The 19,516-nt window shown below is 38.7% G+C and overlaps 1 protein-coding gene across 1 annotated transcript in view; it reads left to right on the forward strand.

The window, feature by feature from the left end:
• Nucleotides 1-19,516, forward strand: part of LOC140243348 (reversion-inducing cysteine-rich protein with Kazal motifs-like) — a 140,942-nt gene that overhangs the window by 14,558 nt on the left and 106,868 nt on the right. The window contains exon 2 of the mRNA XM_072323023.1: nucleotides 8,214-8,272. Coding sequence (XP_072179124.1) covers nucleotides 8,214-8,272 — 59 coding nt within the window. The remainder of the gene's footprint in view (nucleotides 1-8,213; nucleotides 8,273-19,516) is intronic.

Consider the following 19,516-nt stretch of genomic DNA (forward strand, 5'->3'; position numbering starts at 1 on the left):
TGGATGGAGGCAGAGAGCTGGTAGAGGCTAGAAAGATGGATGAGAGATGAATGAAGCATGAGTATGGGAGGACAAAGTACATTACTGATCTAGATGCAAAAAGGTGCAAGTGCTTATAGAAGTAAAGTCTTTATGAATTGATAGAGCAGATTTAGTTTTGGTATAATAGTTCCTTTCTGCGTCATTCTTCTTTCTGTTACTTCTTGTGTATTACACAAAATGAGATTTAAATCAGAAGTAAATGTCCCATTTCTGCATTTGTGTTTGCAATCATAACATAAAGTTGTTGAAGGTGGAGAAGAAAGTCTCTAAAACAAATTAATTTCTTAGCACAGATAGGGAATAAATTGTATTACACATGCTTTAACAGCATGTTTGGTCAGACAGGTTGACAGATTTCCTGTACTTCAAACAGGCAAGTGTGTTTTACATTTTAACTTGCCCGACCATGATTTTAGTTTCCCCCAGGAAAGTGGGAATGTGGGACTAAAGCACCTTGCATTGAGAGTTCCACACTTGCACTCGTGTCCATCTAGAGTCTGAGCTAATGTTGTTTAAGATCCAGCTTGGGTGACAAGACCTTGTATCTCAATGGGAATATATTAAAAAACAAATTATCAATGATACTGATTTGGTTTTAAAATATTGCAATTATTGATACAATCTGAATTGATGTTTCTTGTATTTGACATCAATGTTGATGTTATTTTCATGAAAATGTTGCAAAAATGAAAAGGTCTTTTTGCTCGTCTGAAAATTCTTGATTTTATGAGATACGAGAGTCTGGTCACCCCAGGGACGATACAGTATCATGTCGAATTCCTATATTGCACGACAGGTGCCTACTGTTCATGACAGTGTTGATGATACTTCAGATATGGGATGTTAGCATTGTCTGATATTTCCCCCCTCTTTGCCCTCCGAATCAGATGTGAATGGTTCATTAATGTCTCGATGATTGAGATGTTTAGACATTCCTGTGGCCATCAAATGAGCAGATAATTCAAGCACGTAACAAACGACTTGAATGCGGAGTTATGGCAGGGAGATACGACAGATGAGCCTCCAAGAGGAAAGGAGGGGGTAGAGAAAACGTGCGTGGAAGAGATGGAGATGAATAGATGAAGGCGGAGACGAGACATTGTAAATGGGAGGAGGGGGAGGGGGGACTTGCGCGGGGAGGATGAAGTTCAGAGTGGCATCTCATCCAGGGGATGCTACCCTGGGTGTTGTCTCGTTATCCATCTGTCATGCCGATGATTGGCTGTCATGTCCACCACCACCACCACCACCACGGCTAACTGTACCCGTGACGATAACTTCATTGGCTGGGATATACTCTGGAAGTGACGTGACACGCAGGAACACATGCAGTATGCGGTTGCACTGCTGCGCACGTCCTCTGTGTTAACGGGATGAAACCCCAAACCTTAGGTATTATGTCTGTTCAGCCTTTGAGCGTGCACATCTTCAATGCTGAAATGTCAAAGAGGAATTTGTATGCACACATGTGACCTCTCTCCACAAAATCCTGAAGAAGTTATCTTACATTTATTTCATGATTTTTTTTTTTTTTTTTTTTTTAATGGGGGTCACAAGAGTCACAACTTGTGCATGTAAAAGATCCTGCTTCATATGTCCATCGCAAAGAGCAGGATGTTTAACCCGATGAAGTGGTCCCACCTCACATCCAGCTGGTCTCCATGGAAGACCAGCTTAGCATGTAATATAATATATAATATATAAATAATAATATATATTATATATAATATGGGCTATCCAGCCGTCTTCTCAGATGGAAATGAAACAAACAAAGTTTTGCATATACTGGTTGTGCAGGAACTCTCCATGAAGCAGTTCCAGAAGAACCAGCTCTACTGATGGCTGGGACCTATGTGGTAACACTCCCTGTCATTATCTGGGTGGCATAATTGGCATTCCATAGGTGCATGTTCAGATAGTGGATGGATTCTTCTGTCCTCAGAACTTGAAAAACACATTTGATACTCTCACCACACACACAAACACATAGACACACAGACACACACAGACATAGACATGTACACACTAAGACACATACACATACACACACATACACACACACACACACACACACATGCACTTGCACATGCACTTGCCTGGAACTGGACCTGCCATATATACTCGTACACAGTCTTTCATCTCACATGGACCGACTTTGTGCCCTGGTTGTCATAGCAACACCCACCAAAACCTTTTCTTCCACTGATGTAGGCTAGCAAAAGGTGTTGTAGCCCCCTGCCCTGCTACCATTTTGCTGGTGTTTGGTATTTGACCCTTGCTGATTAATCACCCCTCATGAAAGTGGGTACAACTTTATACTGGTTGCAGGTATCTTTACCATATGATCACCATGGCAACAGGTAGACACATGTTCTGACACAGAGACACAAAATGGCAAGTGCGATCTTCTACAGTCATCTAAATCTATTTGAGATATGTCAAGAAAACATTGCCATGGTAATGAAAACAAAATCTCTGTGAGCTCATTCATCCAGATCTGTTCATCACTCAGGCGTGCATGAGAGAGAGAAGTTGATATTGTGTCAGCGAAAATTTGATGTATGTTGGCAGGTTGTGGTCTCGATTGTCATATAGTAAAAATTATGCATTAATTTGTAGAAAAATTTGTCAGACAGAATTTTGTTGCACTTCACGGGGGCCCCTTGAAAGCAGCTCTGGTGAATCATTGGATGAGCACCACAGAAATCTAGACTCCGCTTCTCCCCCACCATTTATACCAAGTTTCTCCTGCAAATCACAGCTGACGCCAAGAGATATTGATAGATCACTTAAAATGTGCCCCATACCACCTGTTGGTTTTGTGGAGAAAAAATAGGCCTGTCTTCATCAGACCAAAGTTTCAAAATAGTGCGCTATTTTGTGGTTAGGAAATTAGCTTAATGTCAAATTAACTCACTATTAGTGCAAAATAGCACATTTGATCGAGAAAATTTTCTCCCCAATCTTGGTGTATTTTATGAAATTGTGTGCTAATTCGTGCATTAGTGTGCTGTTTGGTTGTTTCCATCTAAATTTTCTCGATCCTATCATTCTGACTGTGCGCCAAGACCACTTACAGAACTGTACGTAGAATTTTGTGGCTGAACAAGCCAAGTAATGATGCAAAGTGTGCATGCTTCAACTTAGGGCTAATTTCCCAAGCAGCAGGGTGTTTTTTAGCTGATGAAAATTCACATAATATTTTGCTATTTTCCTAAAGTCCAGCAAAATTAAGTAGATATCTAATATTTTAATTTTGATCGTGGAACCAGTATCAGACATTTTCAGTGAGAGCATGAAATGGTCAAATGCAATGTCGTTGCTCATATCTGTTACAATAGAGCTCGGTGCCTTGCAGATTTCATGGTACATATCCTATTTTTTATCATGGAACCTGAAGCCAATCCTATTAGTGCAAGTGAAGAAGAGGAAGAAAAAAGAGCCCTGTCTGCCCACTCCCACCAGTACCTCAACCTCATTGCGATTTGAATAATTGAGATGCATCAGACAAAATGCCCTGCAGGGTTTCCGCCTTCTCTGAAATCTGTTTCCTTAAATAGCAGGATGGCAGACAAATATCAAACAAACAAGAAAAAAAAAACCCTCTCACAATCAGTTGTATGCTATCTTGATTTCCAACCATAATGTGTTAAAGGTAGGGGATACCTTTTACAGACCTCCCAAAATGCAGCAAAACATTAAATATGAACCTCAGGGGACTTGCTTAGGCCACTGCTTAGAAATTTGGAAGTCAACAGTTATCTAAAATTTGAATAATGCACAAAACTCAACTACTCAGTAGTTCTGTGTGTCAGCCACACTTAAGCCTTTTTGTTGCATTCTTCGGTATTTGTGATCTATAAACACAAATCTAAAAGTACAAGAGCTGATGTAATAACATGTAGAGTGTGTGGCAAGAATGTATATAGAAATGTTTGTAAGTGTTGATGAACTTTCGTCACAAAATATACATGATGGACACACATGCAGTACATGGGTCTGCAAAGGTAGCCTAGTAATGTACTGGAATTTACGGTGAGCCCCGAAAACAATTCAATTCAAAATCTAACGGTCAAAAAAATGTACTAAATGTTACCCTCCACTTTCAATATTTTATGGGAGTTTCTAAAATGATACTCTCTTCACCATACCACTGTATTTATACAACTCTTCATTTAAGGCGTGCAAATGGGATTCCCTACCTTTAACAAGAGATTAGAAAAATTGATGCTCGCCAGTGCATGCATGTTCACCTTCATTAACATAAGGATTGAGAGAATGTAGCAATATTAGTAGAACACATCTTTGAAAGTTTGAGGAAAATCAGACAATCTGTTCAAAAGTTATGAATTTTTGAAGTTTTTGTGCAGTCACCGCTAGATGAGAAGACTACTGCAGTGAATGATGTCACATGCGTACAACAATATAGGAAAATTTAAAGAGAATTTCACAAAATTTCATCTTTTGAAAAAAGTGCACATTCCCTTTACTCATTACTGACATATGTAATGGGTAATATTATTCCCATTGCCTTTAGAAAGAGGCAAGTCAAGTGCTCTTTTACTATGCGAAAAAAGTGAAAATATGTTGGATTTTCTTTATATTTTCTTCATACTGTTGTACGCATATGACTCACAAGCTGTAGTAGTCTCCTCATCCAACAGTTCCAACACAAAAATGTAAAAAAAATCATAACTTTTGCATCGATTGTCCAATTTTCCTCAAACTTTCACTGATGTGTTCTACTACAGTAGTATTGTTGCATTCTCTCAACCCTTATGTTTATGAAAGTGAACTTGTCCTTTAATGAAGCACGGTCAGCAGTCAGCTCCATTAAAGGACTTGCGCAATACAGATGCATGCTGACTTGCATTGATTTATCATTTTGTGATGCCCTGGTCTTTACCTATGTGGCCAAAAAGAAATGTGTCCCATATATCTTATAATAATTTTCCTTGTATTTTTCCATAGATTACTTGGATCTGCCCCCCGAAAAGTACAGTTGAATCCTGCTGCATAAGCTGTTATGTTCACATACAGATATTTTCATGAATGAGGAGGTCACAGACATTTATTACGAGATGTTGTTTTCGTGATTTAACATGGAGGCTAAATTGTAAGTGCACTATTAGCCTAGCATATGGCGACATATTCGTGTGTTATTAAATTTGCGCTTCAACAGTGATTCGCAAAATTTGTGAAAATTAAACCCGCGTGAAAATAACAGCTTATACGGTAGGTCTACTACTAATATCATTGACAAAAGCCACTGTTGTGAAACGTGAAAGATATATGCTCAATTTAGGGAAGATGTATTCCGATGTCATGTGTTTATCAAATGAGTATTGTAGCAGTGATTGACAAATGAGGTCATCAACGAAATCTTGGTTTGGAAGATTTTTTTTTTTTTTGTATGGTGGGTGGATCCTGGTAATGAAAAGAAGAACAGCAGAAAAATGATTGTGAAATATATGGGACATATTTATTTATTTATTTTTTTTTTTTTTGCCACATTAGTGATGATCAGGGTATTATAAATCCACACAAGTCAACATGAATTTGTATTGCATGGGTCCATCAAAGTGTCACCCCTAACAGGATAGAAAGGGTTTTGTCTAATATTAAACATTGCTGTTTGATTGCATATTACTTCTACTGGCATATTGGCAAATCAATAATGCATCGTCCCTGCAAATCACCCCTCCCTCTTTCATGGCAATGATCAAAAACTTTTATTAATACTCCATCATGATGGCATTTGGTGATGCATATTGACAATGCATGATCAAATCAATCAATCCAAAGTCAAATTACAATGGAAAGCAGTCTGTGAATAAATGAAATTGTTATTTAGTGTGTATTTTCCTTGTCTCCTCTGAAATACAATTAGGCCTGTAGTTTTTCAAGTACGTGAGGGGTTGTTATTGAATATATGATAAGGATAAAGCATCTTGTCTGTGTTGCATGAAAAACTAATTAAAAAAAAACGGAATTGATTTGAAATCTCAATATAAAATTTTTGAGTTGTTGGCTTACATACCAAGTTAACATTTGATCCTTTGTCTCATTATCAGATTCAAATTTGTGTTCTTTTAAATCGAGAAGTGGATTCCAAACTGATTCTGTTATTCACTGCTTCACTAGTTTTGGGATGACTCTCTGATCGAGGCCCAGAAAGCCTGATGCTTGCCGAAACTTCAAAAAAAGAAAAAAGAAAAAAGCAAATCTCAACAAAGTCTAAAAAGTTTGTGAGCACAATTTGATGGTGTGCTTTTAAACCAGATGGTCAATTCTCTATGAGACTGTAAATAACCTGAGACTTGCAGACTGATTTATAGGAAGCGTACTTCACAATTTCTGCCTGTTGGGGATAATGCCGTAAAAGACGGACCTCACAGGGGGCCGTACTTGCATTTCCAAATCAATATCGCAGCCTTCAATACCTCCCATATGGATTCTTGCGATATGCGATATGCGGCTTGCGTCAGTGATGACTGTCTTCTTATTCCGCATGGGCAGTCGGCACCCCGTGATTTCATATTTATTTTTCCTAATGAAAATTTTAAAAGGAAGAAGAAGAAAAAAAATCCCTCGAACTCGGTGCATCGTCATTCTAGATTCCAGCATCTCATCTTTCGGAGGCTAGATATCCCAATACGCTTCGATTGTCCAATCCCCATCTGATCAATTTCATGTTCTGATTGCATCAGACTTCACATGTCTGCCGCTCGACACCGACTCCAGCAGCCGCCGGACTTTTGATGGCCGGGAGAAGCAAAAAAAAAAAAAAAAAAAAGTTGCCGACTGCCCGGGGAGCCCCCGATGCTGCGCACCCTCTTCCCCAAAGTGCAGTTAAATCAATACCGTCAAGTTCAAGGCCATTGGCCGTGATCGGAGGCTTCCATTCTCTCTGCCGTCAAAGAGCGAGCTGCCGGCATTGTGTCAGAGTCATGTCTGGTCTTCGGCCCGTTGCTTAGTGCAGTGAAGCCTGGATGTGCCTGCATTGCAGTTCTGGAGTTGGAGTGATGAAGACACGACCCACATTCTTCCATTTGTGTTCATTTCATTGGCAGTTGTTAATTTTTCATTTCTTTCAAGAAATGTGCATCTTTTTTTATTGTTCATTTCCAACACTTGTATGCAATAATGATTGCATGTTGAGATGTCAATATTAATTGAATGAAAAATATGAATGAAATGTAAAGGGAGATGAGGAAATATAAGACCATCATGTAAAATGTACATAGCATAAAATGAGAGATACTTTTCTGCTTCATTTAATTCTTAGAACTCTATGTGATATCTGGTCTCTTTAAACAAAGATCCCTTGAAAATCATTTTAAAGTTCTCAGTAATAATTCAAATGCATAGACCAGTAACAAGAAGACATTGTAAATGCTGTTGAAAATGATAACAAAATAAGGAAATGTGGAAGCTCATATATCAAACATTCATTCATTCATTTATTTTTTCCATTTCCAACAGAAACATACAAATGTATACACATATAAACATGTATGTGATTTTATATGTTTTGAATGAGAACAAGAAAACCATGCTCAGTCAAAATCACATTCACTTTTGCCTGTCCAATCATAGCTTTCATAAATCACAACAAGAATATTTTTTTTTCATGAATAATGTACAAGAAGACATCTTGCAATATTTCTGCAAGTAGTTTTTTTTTTTTGTGTGTGTGTTACATATAGAGCAAGTCATTACTAGTATTTTTACAATTGCAAATTCTAACATAGTTTTCATCAGTGCTAAAAGCTCACACCATAATAGTCTGGTTTCAGGACCCTTTGCCAACTGGACTCAGCGGAAAGGAAGTGACCGCCCCGCGATAAAGTTGCCGCCTTTGCCGAAGGCAGGACAAAACCACCTTAAACTTTACCAGTTTTCGACGTTGAGGGTGCCAATATCCTAAATAGCAAAATAGTACGAGCAGAGGGTCTGGAAGCCAGACTAACACCATAATTGATAGTTCGAGTTGAATAAGAAGTGTATGTCTCTGATACAAAATGCCGTTCTTTATGCAAAATGTTGTTAAACTTGTGGGAAGACATGATGCAAAAGCGGGTTTTCTGTCTCTTTATGTTATGAGTTATGAAGTTCTTTTCATTGTCTAACCATCATGGATGTCTCTGTTGTTTTTTCCTCTCGCACAGACCCAGAATGCTGCCACCGTGTCCGCACCCATCCCGCCTGCCAACAGACATGTGACCAGGTGAGTGAGAAAGCCTACCTTTTCGTTCAATTGAGATCCGCCCTCACTCGATGAAGATGGCAGGTTCAAACTTGGACGAAAATCAGTGGGTCATATCAACTTGTCTCTGACATGAAGAAGTATTTAGTTTTCAGGTGTCCCAAATACCTGCAAATAATAGGTAGTAAGTCCATCAGTGAAATATTTTTAAGTGATAATACTCACGTGTTGCAATTTTTTTTCAAATAATTTTGAAAATGATGAGAGCTGTCACGGTGATTTTAGTTGTCCATAAAGGAGATGATGTGAAGATTGAGGAGGAGGGACAAAGGAGAACTGAAAAGAAGAAGAAAGAGGAGGAGGAAGTAAAGAATAGGAATGATGGTTGGTTAAAGAAGAAGAAGAAGAAGAGGAGGAGGAGGAGGAGGAAGAGGAAGAAGGAAAAGAAGGAGAAAAAGTAGGAGGAGTAGAAGAAGGAGAGCTTGCTAAAATAGAGGGAGGAGGAGAATTGGGAATTATTTGTGCATTCATTAGATGTTGCTATGCTGGACAAGACATGAGCAAATGTCATACCAGTTGTGTGACTAGACATGGACAACCTCTGGATTAAGGAAGTTTGCATTTGTCAGATTTGAATACATTTTAGAGGCTATTTTCATCTTAGCCTAGAAAAAATAAAACCCCAGATATGATGTCTGTGCTGCGTAGTGTGTACCAAGTAACAAACATTTGCAGCAAAGTGGTAAATTGCATGTTACAAGCAAGCTACATGAAATATGCACTCCCCAGGGGTGAGAGACACCTTACCATCCTCAGGCCCAAGCAATTATCTCCATGGTATCATTGTAAAGTGGCATTGCATGAGTGATGTAACATCTATAGTTGCCATGGTAACCTTTACCCCTACTGAGTTTCTGTGTGTGTATGTGTGTGTGAGAGAGACGGTGTGTGCAACATAGAAAATTATTATCTCTTGTTTGTTCCTTGAAATGGTGCCTTGAGAAATAATTATCCTAGGAAAAATCTGCATCGTTATATAAAGGTCAATTTGGTATGTTTGTCTTGTCATTTTCTTGGAGGGGGGAGGGTTGGGGGTGATGGGATGGATTAATTACTAGTAGATGAGAAAGCAATGTGGGGGAGAGTGTGTGTGTAGGGCTGTAACACTGTAAAAGAGATCTCAAAGTAACATTTTTTTTGGTCCAATTTACATTCTCTAGATTTTGACTTGTAACAACTTTGAGTGTCTAAATCGAGGACCAATCAGGGAACTTGAAAGTCTTAAACTTGATGATATTGTAGGCACAACTATGGAAAACTCATCTAAATCAATATTGCCAGAAAAAAAAAGCAGCATGAATTTTCAACAGGTTAGGGTATCTGGGAATATGATCCAAGCCCTGGAAGGAAAGGATGGCTGTAATGTTAAATATGCAACCTTGTGTCAAGCAAAGCGGATTATTTTTGTGACTTGCACTGTCAGGGGTGATTGATGTACCGTTATATACAATACAGGGCGTCTTTGACAGTTTCGGTCGTTGGTACCGTGCAGGACCGTCTCGAAAAAAAAAATCAACATTTGCCGGGATGATTGACATGTTTGATGCTGTCATACGTGCTGGTATTGACTCAAGCCAAGCGTGCCCAATACATGGAGATGACATGGTGTTCGTTTAGAATTGCACAAAGAGTAAACAAAGCACCTCTGGGGGATCTGAGTGTCGAACATGTGTTTTATTGCACCTTATACCCTCTTCCCATTCTAAGGAAAGAAAAACAAAACAACTAAGAAAAAGCAAGGGTTATGTGTATTTAGATAATATGTTGACCTGTTCATGTAAATGTGTCATATAGTATATATATAGTATGTATAGTTCATGTAAATGTGTCATATAGTATATATATAGTATATATAGTTCATGTAAATGTGTCATATTATACAATATTGTTTCAGATTTAAAAGATAATATCAGCTGCACAGTCCAGTGGGCTGCAATTTTCTCTGATATTGTGGTAATATTATGAGTTTATTGATTAGAAATTCATGGTTGAAAATAATCAGTAAATGCTTCAAAACATAAATAGCTCCTGAGTGACTGAAGTTACCATAATCGGTTTCCCTCCATTGACATTAGTATTCGAATAAAGCACCTAGCATATATAACCTGTTGTCATGTCGATAATATGTCATAGAAAAGTGACAACATTTAACAATCCCAGTGATGCATACATTCTCATCATGACCATCTCAATTCTGATTATGTATATGTAACTTCAACTTTGATATAATTAAATTGAATGAAGCAGAGTCTTTCCTGGTCACAATATTTGCCATCATGCAGAGATGACAACAGAAGGGCCTTTCACCATTTGGATACCCTAGTAGAAGTTTGATTTCATTTTCTTTTAACACTGCAGTTGAGAATAGTTTGGTGAAAAGCATACACGAGATATGGGCTTGAATAATGTGTTGGAATTGTGATTGGAGTAGAATTTTGCATTGGCTTTGGCTTTCTATGTCTGGTTCAGCAGATGGTTGTTTGCTCAACTAGACCCATTATCATCCAGTTATGATATTTAGCGACTGTCACGACTAGATGATATACGAGCGGTCGAGCAGTGGTGAATATTTTTGAGTTTTGGTGTGGTATTCTCCGCATCCATGCTGCATGATGCTGGGTTGCCCCTCCCAGAAATCATCCCGAGGTTGGTAGATTCAAAATGTTAGTGGCAGTGTTACTCCCCAGGCCACCAACACCAATCCAAACACAGTAAGACTCTGTTGACCATTCTTTACCAACTTAGTTTGTGTGTGAATCATCATTGTATGCTGAAAGCCGGTCTGGTTTGTCGAAGCTAGACTAGTTTAGGTGTCTTCTGCAAATATGGGGTCCGTGCCATCTCTCTCAAAAGGGGCCCCATAAACTGAATCGTTTTATGAACTCGCTAACCGTTTCCCCGTGACCCCGTGGGGGTCATTTGCGAGAGGTTTTATGGCTACGAAATGAAACAAAGTTTAGAGCACCCCTGGGAACAGATCTACAAGTGCACGTACAAGGCCAACGGGCTGGTATTAATAGAATATTACCTGAAAAACCTGGCATAAACTGAGAAATTTCAGTTCCGAGGAATCTCTTTGTTTTTTGCCAGTTTACGTGGACAGTGTACTCCATGGGCCGCTAATAGTCGTGATAAAGCCGATGATTATGAGCAATTAGAAACCCCCAAATGGCTGGTGATTACTCTCAATCTCTTCTCCCAAATACAAGGACTCTTGGAAGGTCGTTTGAGTATGGTAGATGTAAACATTTGGGTGAAGAAGAGTTCACTTTAAAGGAACAGAATCAGCACAGAACTTGAGTATATCATTCCCACAGCAGCTGTTGTGTATGAAGCAATGGAAACAATGCCTACCTATCCATCATCCTTAGAAGCTGCGAGTGTACATGGTCCTGTAATTAAAACCTGATCATTTTGGTGCCTTGAGTTTTTGGGCCTTTTCCAGATTCACATTAATTGGCAGCACCAACATTACATGAAAGATCCTCCTGACTACCAAACCCCAATGCGGCTCAAGTACTCTTTTGTGGCATATTGATGTCAGCATACATAAATGATGTGGATAGAATTGGTACAACCGGTATTTTGTGACAAATTGTGTAATTCAGGAGGGTTTCTGAAGCAGCCAAAGCTATCCTAATTTCCCCTTTTTTGTTTTCACAACCATCTTCACCACCACAACAAAGCACAATCCCGAAGGAGGTAGTTAAGAACTAGTACATGTTAACTTTTGTTATCTGAGCTGCTGGTCCTCACTCCAACCACTTTACCTCACAAAGTTGCAAGTCAAAGCTACATCCTTTGATGATGCATGCCTCTTGTTATAAACTGCTGCTACTGAAAAAAAACCCAACAACCCGAAACACACTTACACACACACACACACACACAAAATTAAACAAAAATCAGTGACATGCTTTCATCCCTGTTACAAAACCATACAGTCATAACCATCAATTGCATCATTGTTTTTCATCCTGAACATTTTAAAATAAGAAGGGGGGGGGGGGAATGCATGATAGCTATGCACCAAAGCTGACACTATACCCATCTTCTCTGATGATTCCATACCTCACTTAGGGAAGGGGGAGTAAAATTAAGAGAAGACATTTCCTGTCTTTATGAAAAGTAACCTGTCTTTATGAAAAGTAACCTGTCTTTGCACTACCTCCAGTTCAAGCCAAGAGTCCGCTGGAACACGACGCGTGAGTGATGCGATAAGTTATCCCGCCTGGCATGTTACATTCCTGGATGATCCCGTGGAGACGACCATCGCCGAGCAACAGAAAAATGGAGCAATCCTCCCATCCCGTTTCTATCATCTTTACCGTTTCCCTCTCTCTCTTCTTTCTCTTACTTTCTTGTTCTCTCCATCTCTTCCCATCCCTCTCTCTCTCTCTCTCTCTCTCTCTCTATATATATATATATATATATATATTTCTCTTTCTGTCTTCTATTCCCTCTTGTCTTCTTTCTGTAGGGTGTGCATCTGTCTCTTTTACAGCACAAAAAATTGTTTTGTTCCTCGAATTGCCAAATTGCCCGTTTTTTGACAATTACGTATTGATTGTTCTCCGAGCGGTAATGTTGGAGGCATAAATCAAAATTGATTCCCATTCTTCTTTTCCCCCTTTTCTCTCCTTTTTCCCTCTCTCTCTTTCTCTCTCTGCCTTTCTTCGCTATCTTGGTGTGAGGCAAGAGAGCCGTGAAGAACATTTTGCAGTAAAAAGTTCTCTCAAATCTGAGGTGGTGCCCTCCTCGTGTAAGAAAGATCCCACGGACAGAGTGAAAGGTAGCCGTCACATGACAGTCAAATTCTCTGCGGCCATCAATTTTAGAGATCTATTCCTGGTCGGAAACCACTTTCACATTAAAGATCAAAGTTATACCCCTTTCATAAAAAGAAATGCAGTTAATACCCGCATAATTTTAATAGTCTATACGCTGTAGCTCCATTATTTAGTCATAAAATCGGAGCAAGGACCGGAGTAATCTGCATTTTTTCGATGCTGAAATTATCTGCATGATAGCCGCATCAGGACCAGACTTGGAATGTGTGAACGCAACGTAAAATAATGTGGATTATTTTGAAGGTGTGGTCAAAAAGCCCCCCCCCCCCCCCCCATGGAACCAATACTTCATGAGATGGGTGTGTTGTGCATTAACCATGACAATTATCCATTCTTTCCTTCTTTTTTTTTATGGGTGCTCTCATAAAAAGAGAGAAAAAATTTGTATCTTTTTGAGAGTTTCTTAATGCAGTTTTGTTTGTTTTTTACTTTTTCATGTTATTTTTTAATGCAGATTATTGGAGGAGGCATTTGTGAAAACGGTGTTAGTTTTTCAGATCATTAAGCTCAGCCACTTTGCCAATTTGGCCTTCATAGTGCCATCTCTACTGAAGATAAAAGTAGTCATAAGTAGGACTGATTAAAAAAAAAACACAAAAGAAAAATTGAAAAAGACTTCCACCAGTAAGAGAGATACCTCGATGCACACATCCAGAATGGGATCATGATAAGGGCGAAATTCCAAACGTACGCTGCAGCAAATCTGTTTCATCATGTTTGATATACCAGCTAAAATGTAGAGTGCTGTTGAAAAGGTGGTAAAGCTTATTACCTACATTGTGACTTTATTATAAGCTGTGTTAAACAAAGGTAATTGATCTCTGATTATCACATCTGTGAAGTGTTTCATGGATGTGTACTGTAAAACAAGAAGTTTGTGCTGCATGAAATAAAAAAAAAACAAACTTTTTATTGGATGTAAACCAACAGGTAAACAACATATTTACAATATTTACAAAAGGTACACATAAAGTCAATATCAGCAAGATCAACAAATCACATGCTAAGTATACAGAATATTAATTATACCGAAGTTTCAGCTGTCAATATCTTGTGGGAATTGGGTGTTATTTATAAAATCATCAAATATTACAAAATATCATCACACAAAACAGGCATACAATTTAAAAAAACAAAACAAACAAACAACATTATGGAGGGTTAAGTTGGATTGTCCATTTATTCAAATTGTTCGGTAATTTGTCTTTCTTTTCGGCAATCTTCTTTTCAATATTTTGTTTCATTGCTGCATGAAATTTTCGCGCATAGCCACTGGCATTCAATGCTTATAGTGTAGGCGAGAACTTTTTGCACGCATTCTAATTTAGAGAATCTTTACTCTCATGAAATTTGCAAAATAAGAATGCATGCAAAAATGTCAGGTCTTACAGTAGTTGATTATTATGGTTTTTTTTTTTTAATCAAGTGAAGAAATGCAACAGTGGTATTATCTGGATGCATAAGAGTACTATGAAGCATAGTGTATCACTAGAAGTATGAGTTGTGAGGTGACAGGCGATGAATGAACTAGCGGGATAAAAATGATGTGAAACTTCAAACCAATTTGGGCGTGAAAGGCACTTCTCGTGTGATCACAATGCAGCCGTTTGACAAGAAATAACTCCGGTCGCTGTGTGTGCATTCAGCGGTGCACAAACATTACACATAATGTGATATATTGTGACAGTGGGCATGGAACATTGGGGATTATGAATTTGAGTCTTCCAATAGTTGCTGCATTCTTTGCCAGCTTGATGGCACATGATGTATTGTCCCGGGGAAAAGCATTGTGTCGTCTGGGCTGAATGAGAAGACCCCTACCAACCTCCTCATGAAAAAAAAAAAAAGAAGAAGAAGAGAAAAAAGTGCACCCGACCTCGCTCGACTCAGGCTCACACACGACATGCGTGCAGACGACGCGTCTTCAAAATTCCGGCATGCGTAAATGATTCGGGTGTCGAGCATGAAGAAACATTACCAATCATATGTGTAAAACTCATTTTTAGATCAGGAGAGGAACGGTTGTGAAGGGATTGGAGGGGGGTGGGGTGGTTGAGGGGTCCCACCAACTATGGCACCAAAAAGAAAGGGAGAAAAAAAGAATCAAGGAAGGGGAAAGGAGCGTTTCCAAAGAAGAATTCTCATTACGAAGATGACTATCCACTAATGTATTGATGCGACAGGAGAAGGTATTCCTGCGAATAATTGCTCATTGATGTTCACTCTATCCATTTGGTAGTGCTTTGGGAATTAGTGTGTTTGATCAATCCTGTTTTTTATAGTCCAGTACTCCTTCTCCCCTTTCATTTAGTTTTGTCACTTCTTTCTTAAAAGTACACACACACATGCACATACACACACATAAAAAAAGAAGTAAAACCTCAAGAATTATTCATGGAAGACTTGCTTGTGTGTGTTTGCGTGTCCAATGTACTTTAATTAAGTGATAGGCATGCTTGAATTGAGGCTAGTGACTGTAAATGCCACTGACCGATGTTGTAGAATGTTTCTGTTTGTCATGGATGATTGCAGATAATGTGATGGCACCAGCAAGGAATTCTCTGTCCTAAACACATTAGAAAGAAGTCACCTCATTTAACTGTGTGTTATATGTTTAATGTTTTTTTTTTTTTTTTTTTAAATCTGAATAGTACATTTATAGCCATGGAAGTCGTTTGTTTTTCTTTCTACCTGTTATCAGTGTTTTGTTATGAGTGTTATCTAGAGTGTAGAATACAAGCCAAAGTATGTGAAAACATTGCTAGAATTTAATACAAACTTGTAATACAAATTGTCATTATTCCTGATGTGATTTGTACATCCCCTCCTCTTTTATCAAATAGGTGAATCAATCAAATTTGAGAGTATTGTAATATTTACACCAACAAAATCAAGTGGGAAAGAAACATATTTATCATTTAGTTAAAAAAATAAGTATATCATGATTGTTGGTATAAATTTCCTTTGATTTTGCTCCTGTTTCGTTGAATGTCTCTGAGGCAATATACAACCATCAACAGGTGTAATCAAGATAATACCAATCTTGTAATACATTTCCTTACATTTTTTTTCCCCCATGGATAGAGATTTTCAAAAACGCCAACAAGAACAAAAAACAAACAAACAAAGAAACAAAATCCTTGTAAAATTCATGTTTTTCAATGTGTAGACGTTAAAAATGCGAATGTCCCTGGATTACAACCTTTAAGAAGATTCATGTTTACATGGTTCTCGACTTCCCTCCAGTCATAGACTTGAAAAAATCGGAATCGGGAGGCAACACAAATAGCCTTTGTCATTCAGGGCCCCGACATCACAGCTTGATCACCATGGCAACACACCACCCGATCCCACCTCCCTCATCAGAGGAAAGGAGAAAGAGAGAGAGAGAGAGAGAAAGGGAGAGGCTAGTACTCTCAAAGTTGTTAGCACATTATCTTTGGACATAATTCTGCTCAACACAGGAAGATCCTTTCTTGAGTTTTTACAGCCACAATGTGATTGGTAACCATTGATGTGTTTGTCTGTTGCTCGTAAAATAATGTAACACCAGTAGTTTTTGCATACATGAAATTTTTGCAAATTTTGCGAGGAGCCAGGATCTGCAAAATTAGTATGCATGCAAGAGTTCTTGTCTACATAATGGATTGAATGGCAGTGGCATATTCGCAAAAATTTCATGCCGTGAAAAGGCCGTCTGCTTTAATTCGCAAAAATTTTATGGCACAAATATTTTTGGTTTTACAGAACATCATGGTGGCAGTTGAGAGAATGGGAAACATCAGGTCTGAGGCTTGACAGGAAAGAGAAAACAATGTTTAGAGAAAAATTTTGTCTTTTTTTTTTGAGTTTGTGTGAAAGACATCATTTTAGAAGCTTCATGGGGAAAGAGAACATGCTGTTGAGAGAAAGTTGTCATTGCAGAGAGAGAGAAAAGAATTTTTTTTTTCCTTCCAGCTCCGGAGGGTAGAGGGCACAGGAGGTGCAACCTCCAGTTAATGACACGCCCAACCCCCGATCCTCGCACCCACAGCTAAAGTACACACCGCCGAGCCTCTCTGGGCCCCGCACATGGGTCAAGTTTAATTTGGAGGCGGGGAGGTTTCAAAGGGCCGCTTGACAAATCGTCGCTGCAAGGGGCAGTGCATCGTGGGTAATTGGAAGTGGCATGTGTTAGAGAGAGGGAGAGGGAGAGGGTGGGGGGGGGGAGGAGAAGGGGAGTTTTCCTCGTCTGTCTGTTGCTCTGGCTGGGTGTTTTTTGGGACTTCTGAGGAATAGGGTGTAAAATGATGATGCACTGACATCTCTCCCTCTACCCCTCCATCTCTCCCTCTCTCTCTCTCTCTCCATATGTTTCTCTCACAGTCAAAAATGGACATTATTCCAGTGCAGGAAACTTTGCGCATTTCGCAAAACATGAAACTAACACTAGATAAAAAGCACTCAAATTGTTTCCCTGTTGTGTGTAATACTATTTCATATTTTGATATGGCTGAATTAAAAACACACAAAATTTGCCCAACTCAACTGAGCATGAAAAAATTACATGTGCAACGACAAGAACTTTTATACAATATGAAATTCATGTTTATTTTCTTTTTATCCTCAACTATGTTGCTGTGTACTAAGAACAACAGTATATGATTTTCAGGAGTTGGGGCTAAGCTTTTGCTTTTAACAAACCAGCCAGCGATCCATGGCTGGAACGAAGGTGCAGCTAAAGTTAGGATGGATGATGAAATGTCCAATGTCCCCTGACATTATGATTGTTTGGGGGGGTTAGGGGGCAAGAAGGCCTACCCTGGTATGCTTTTTTTGTGTGTGTGTGCTTTGGAAAGAGGTTTTATTCTGGGGTGTTTTTTTTTTGCCATCAGTGACATTTTGCTGGGCAGTTGTGATGTCCTTCTTGACATTTAGAGTATTTAACAAGAGATACAACTGACATTATGCCTTTCAGATGAAGGGGAATATACCACTTATCTTAATGAGACACAATTTTGAAGAGTGGGTTCTGAGGAGAATTTAGGGGGAAGGTGAATAAATTGTGAATTGCTGGAAATGTGATAAAGCATGTATAAGGAATGTTGCTGTTGTCTTTGAATTCATGTCATTTTAGGGTCTCTATGTTTTGTCATTGGCAATCTATTTATCTGTAATAATCTTTATTTCTGGTGTGCTTTTTACTTGATTCTTCGTGGTGATTTTTTTTTTTTTGTTTCATTTATAGCTTCCTCAATATTTCAGTTTCGCTCATATTTTCAGAAACCCGAACCTTTAATTTACTGTTTTGACTGGATATGATTTTTCCCTAGAGTTCTTACCCCTTCTAGCATCAGAGTATGAATCCATGGGGAGGGTAAAGCAAAAGAATGGAGAGAGACACAGAAAGAGCGGGTGGGGAAGAGAGAGAGAAGGTTATTATAAGGAGAGTTAAAGGCATTATTTACCATTTGCAGATGAAACAGAAACCCAGCTTCAGTGCTTCAAAATAGTTCTAAAATGTGAGTTATAGGGATACAAACAACCAATATTAAAATGTTAATTAGTATAATCAATGTTAATAGGTATTGTTGAAATATATAAAATGTGATCAATAGTTATAATGAATTGTTTCTAGAATAACCTATCTACAGTTAGGGTTTATTGAGAAAAATAGTGATATCCTCTTATATTTTAGATTCTATTGCAAAATTTTTATATGGTAGGATGTTTTGTGATACACCTGACCCACACATATGCATCAAACGTGATAACTTGAATATTTTTTAAATCACTGCTCCCAATGGTAAAGAATGCCTTTAAGTTTTAGGGAGTGACAAAATTACAATTCAAGGGAAATGGGTACGGTGAGTGATGAAGTTACAGAGTCGTGATGTGTCAAAGCCTGAGTCTGACTCTGTGGTGTGCTCGGCGTAAGGGAATACTTGAGGCTTGTGAGAAGGAGAGGCACCGTTCTCATGTTACTACCGGCCAGTTCAAATTATGAATTAATTTTCCCCCCTATTGTTGCTATGGAGGCTTCAAGGAGAAAAAAGAAAGAAACGAAAGGAAAAGAAAACTGCACTATGTCTGAACTGAGAGCCCAAATAGCGCACATTGTTTATTCTACCTTGCAGAGAAAATAAGGAGGCGAAAAAAAAAAGGAGGTGAAAAAAAGAAACTCTTTGAGCAACACAGAGCAAAAGAAAAAGGGAGAAATGTTTGGGATGCAGAGTGTATGGAAGGAGGAGTGTAAAAAATGTTGAGCAGAGCTACGAGGAATGCTAGCGAGAAAGAGAAAAGATGAGATAGAAAGAAAGCGAGGGAGAGAGAGGGGAATGGGGGGGGGGGGAAGAGGTAGAAGATGGATGAGTGT

This window comes from Diadema setosum, chromosome 20 (assembly GCF_964275005.1).
Source record: "Diadema setosum chromosome 20, eeDiaSeto1, whole genome shotgun sequence".
NCBI classification, from domain to species: Eukaryota; Metazoa; Echinodermata; class Echinoidea; order Diadematoida; family Diadematidae; genus Diadema; species Diadema setosum.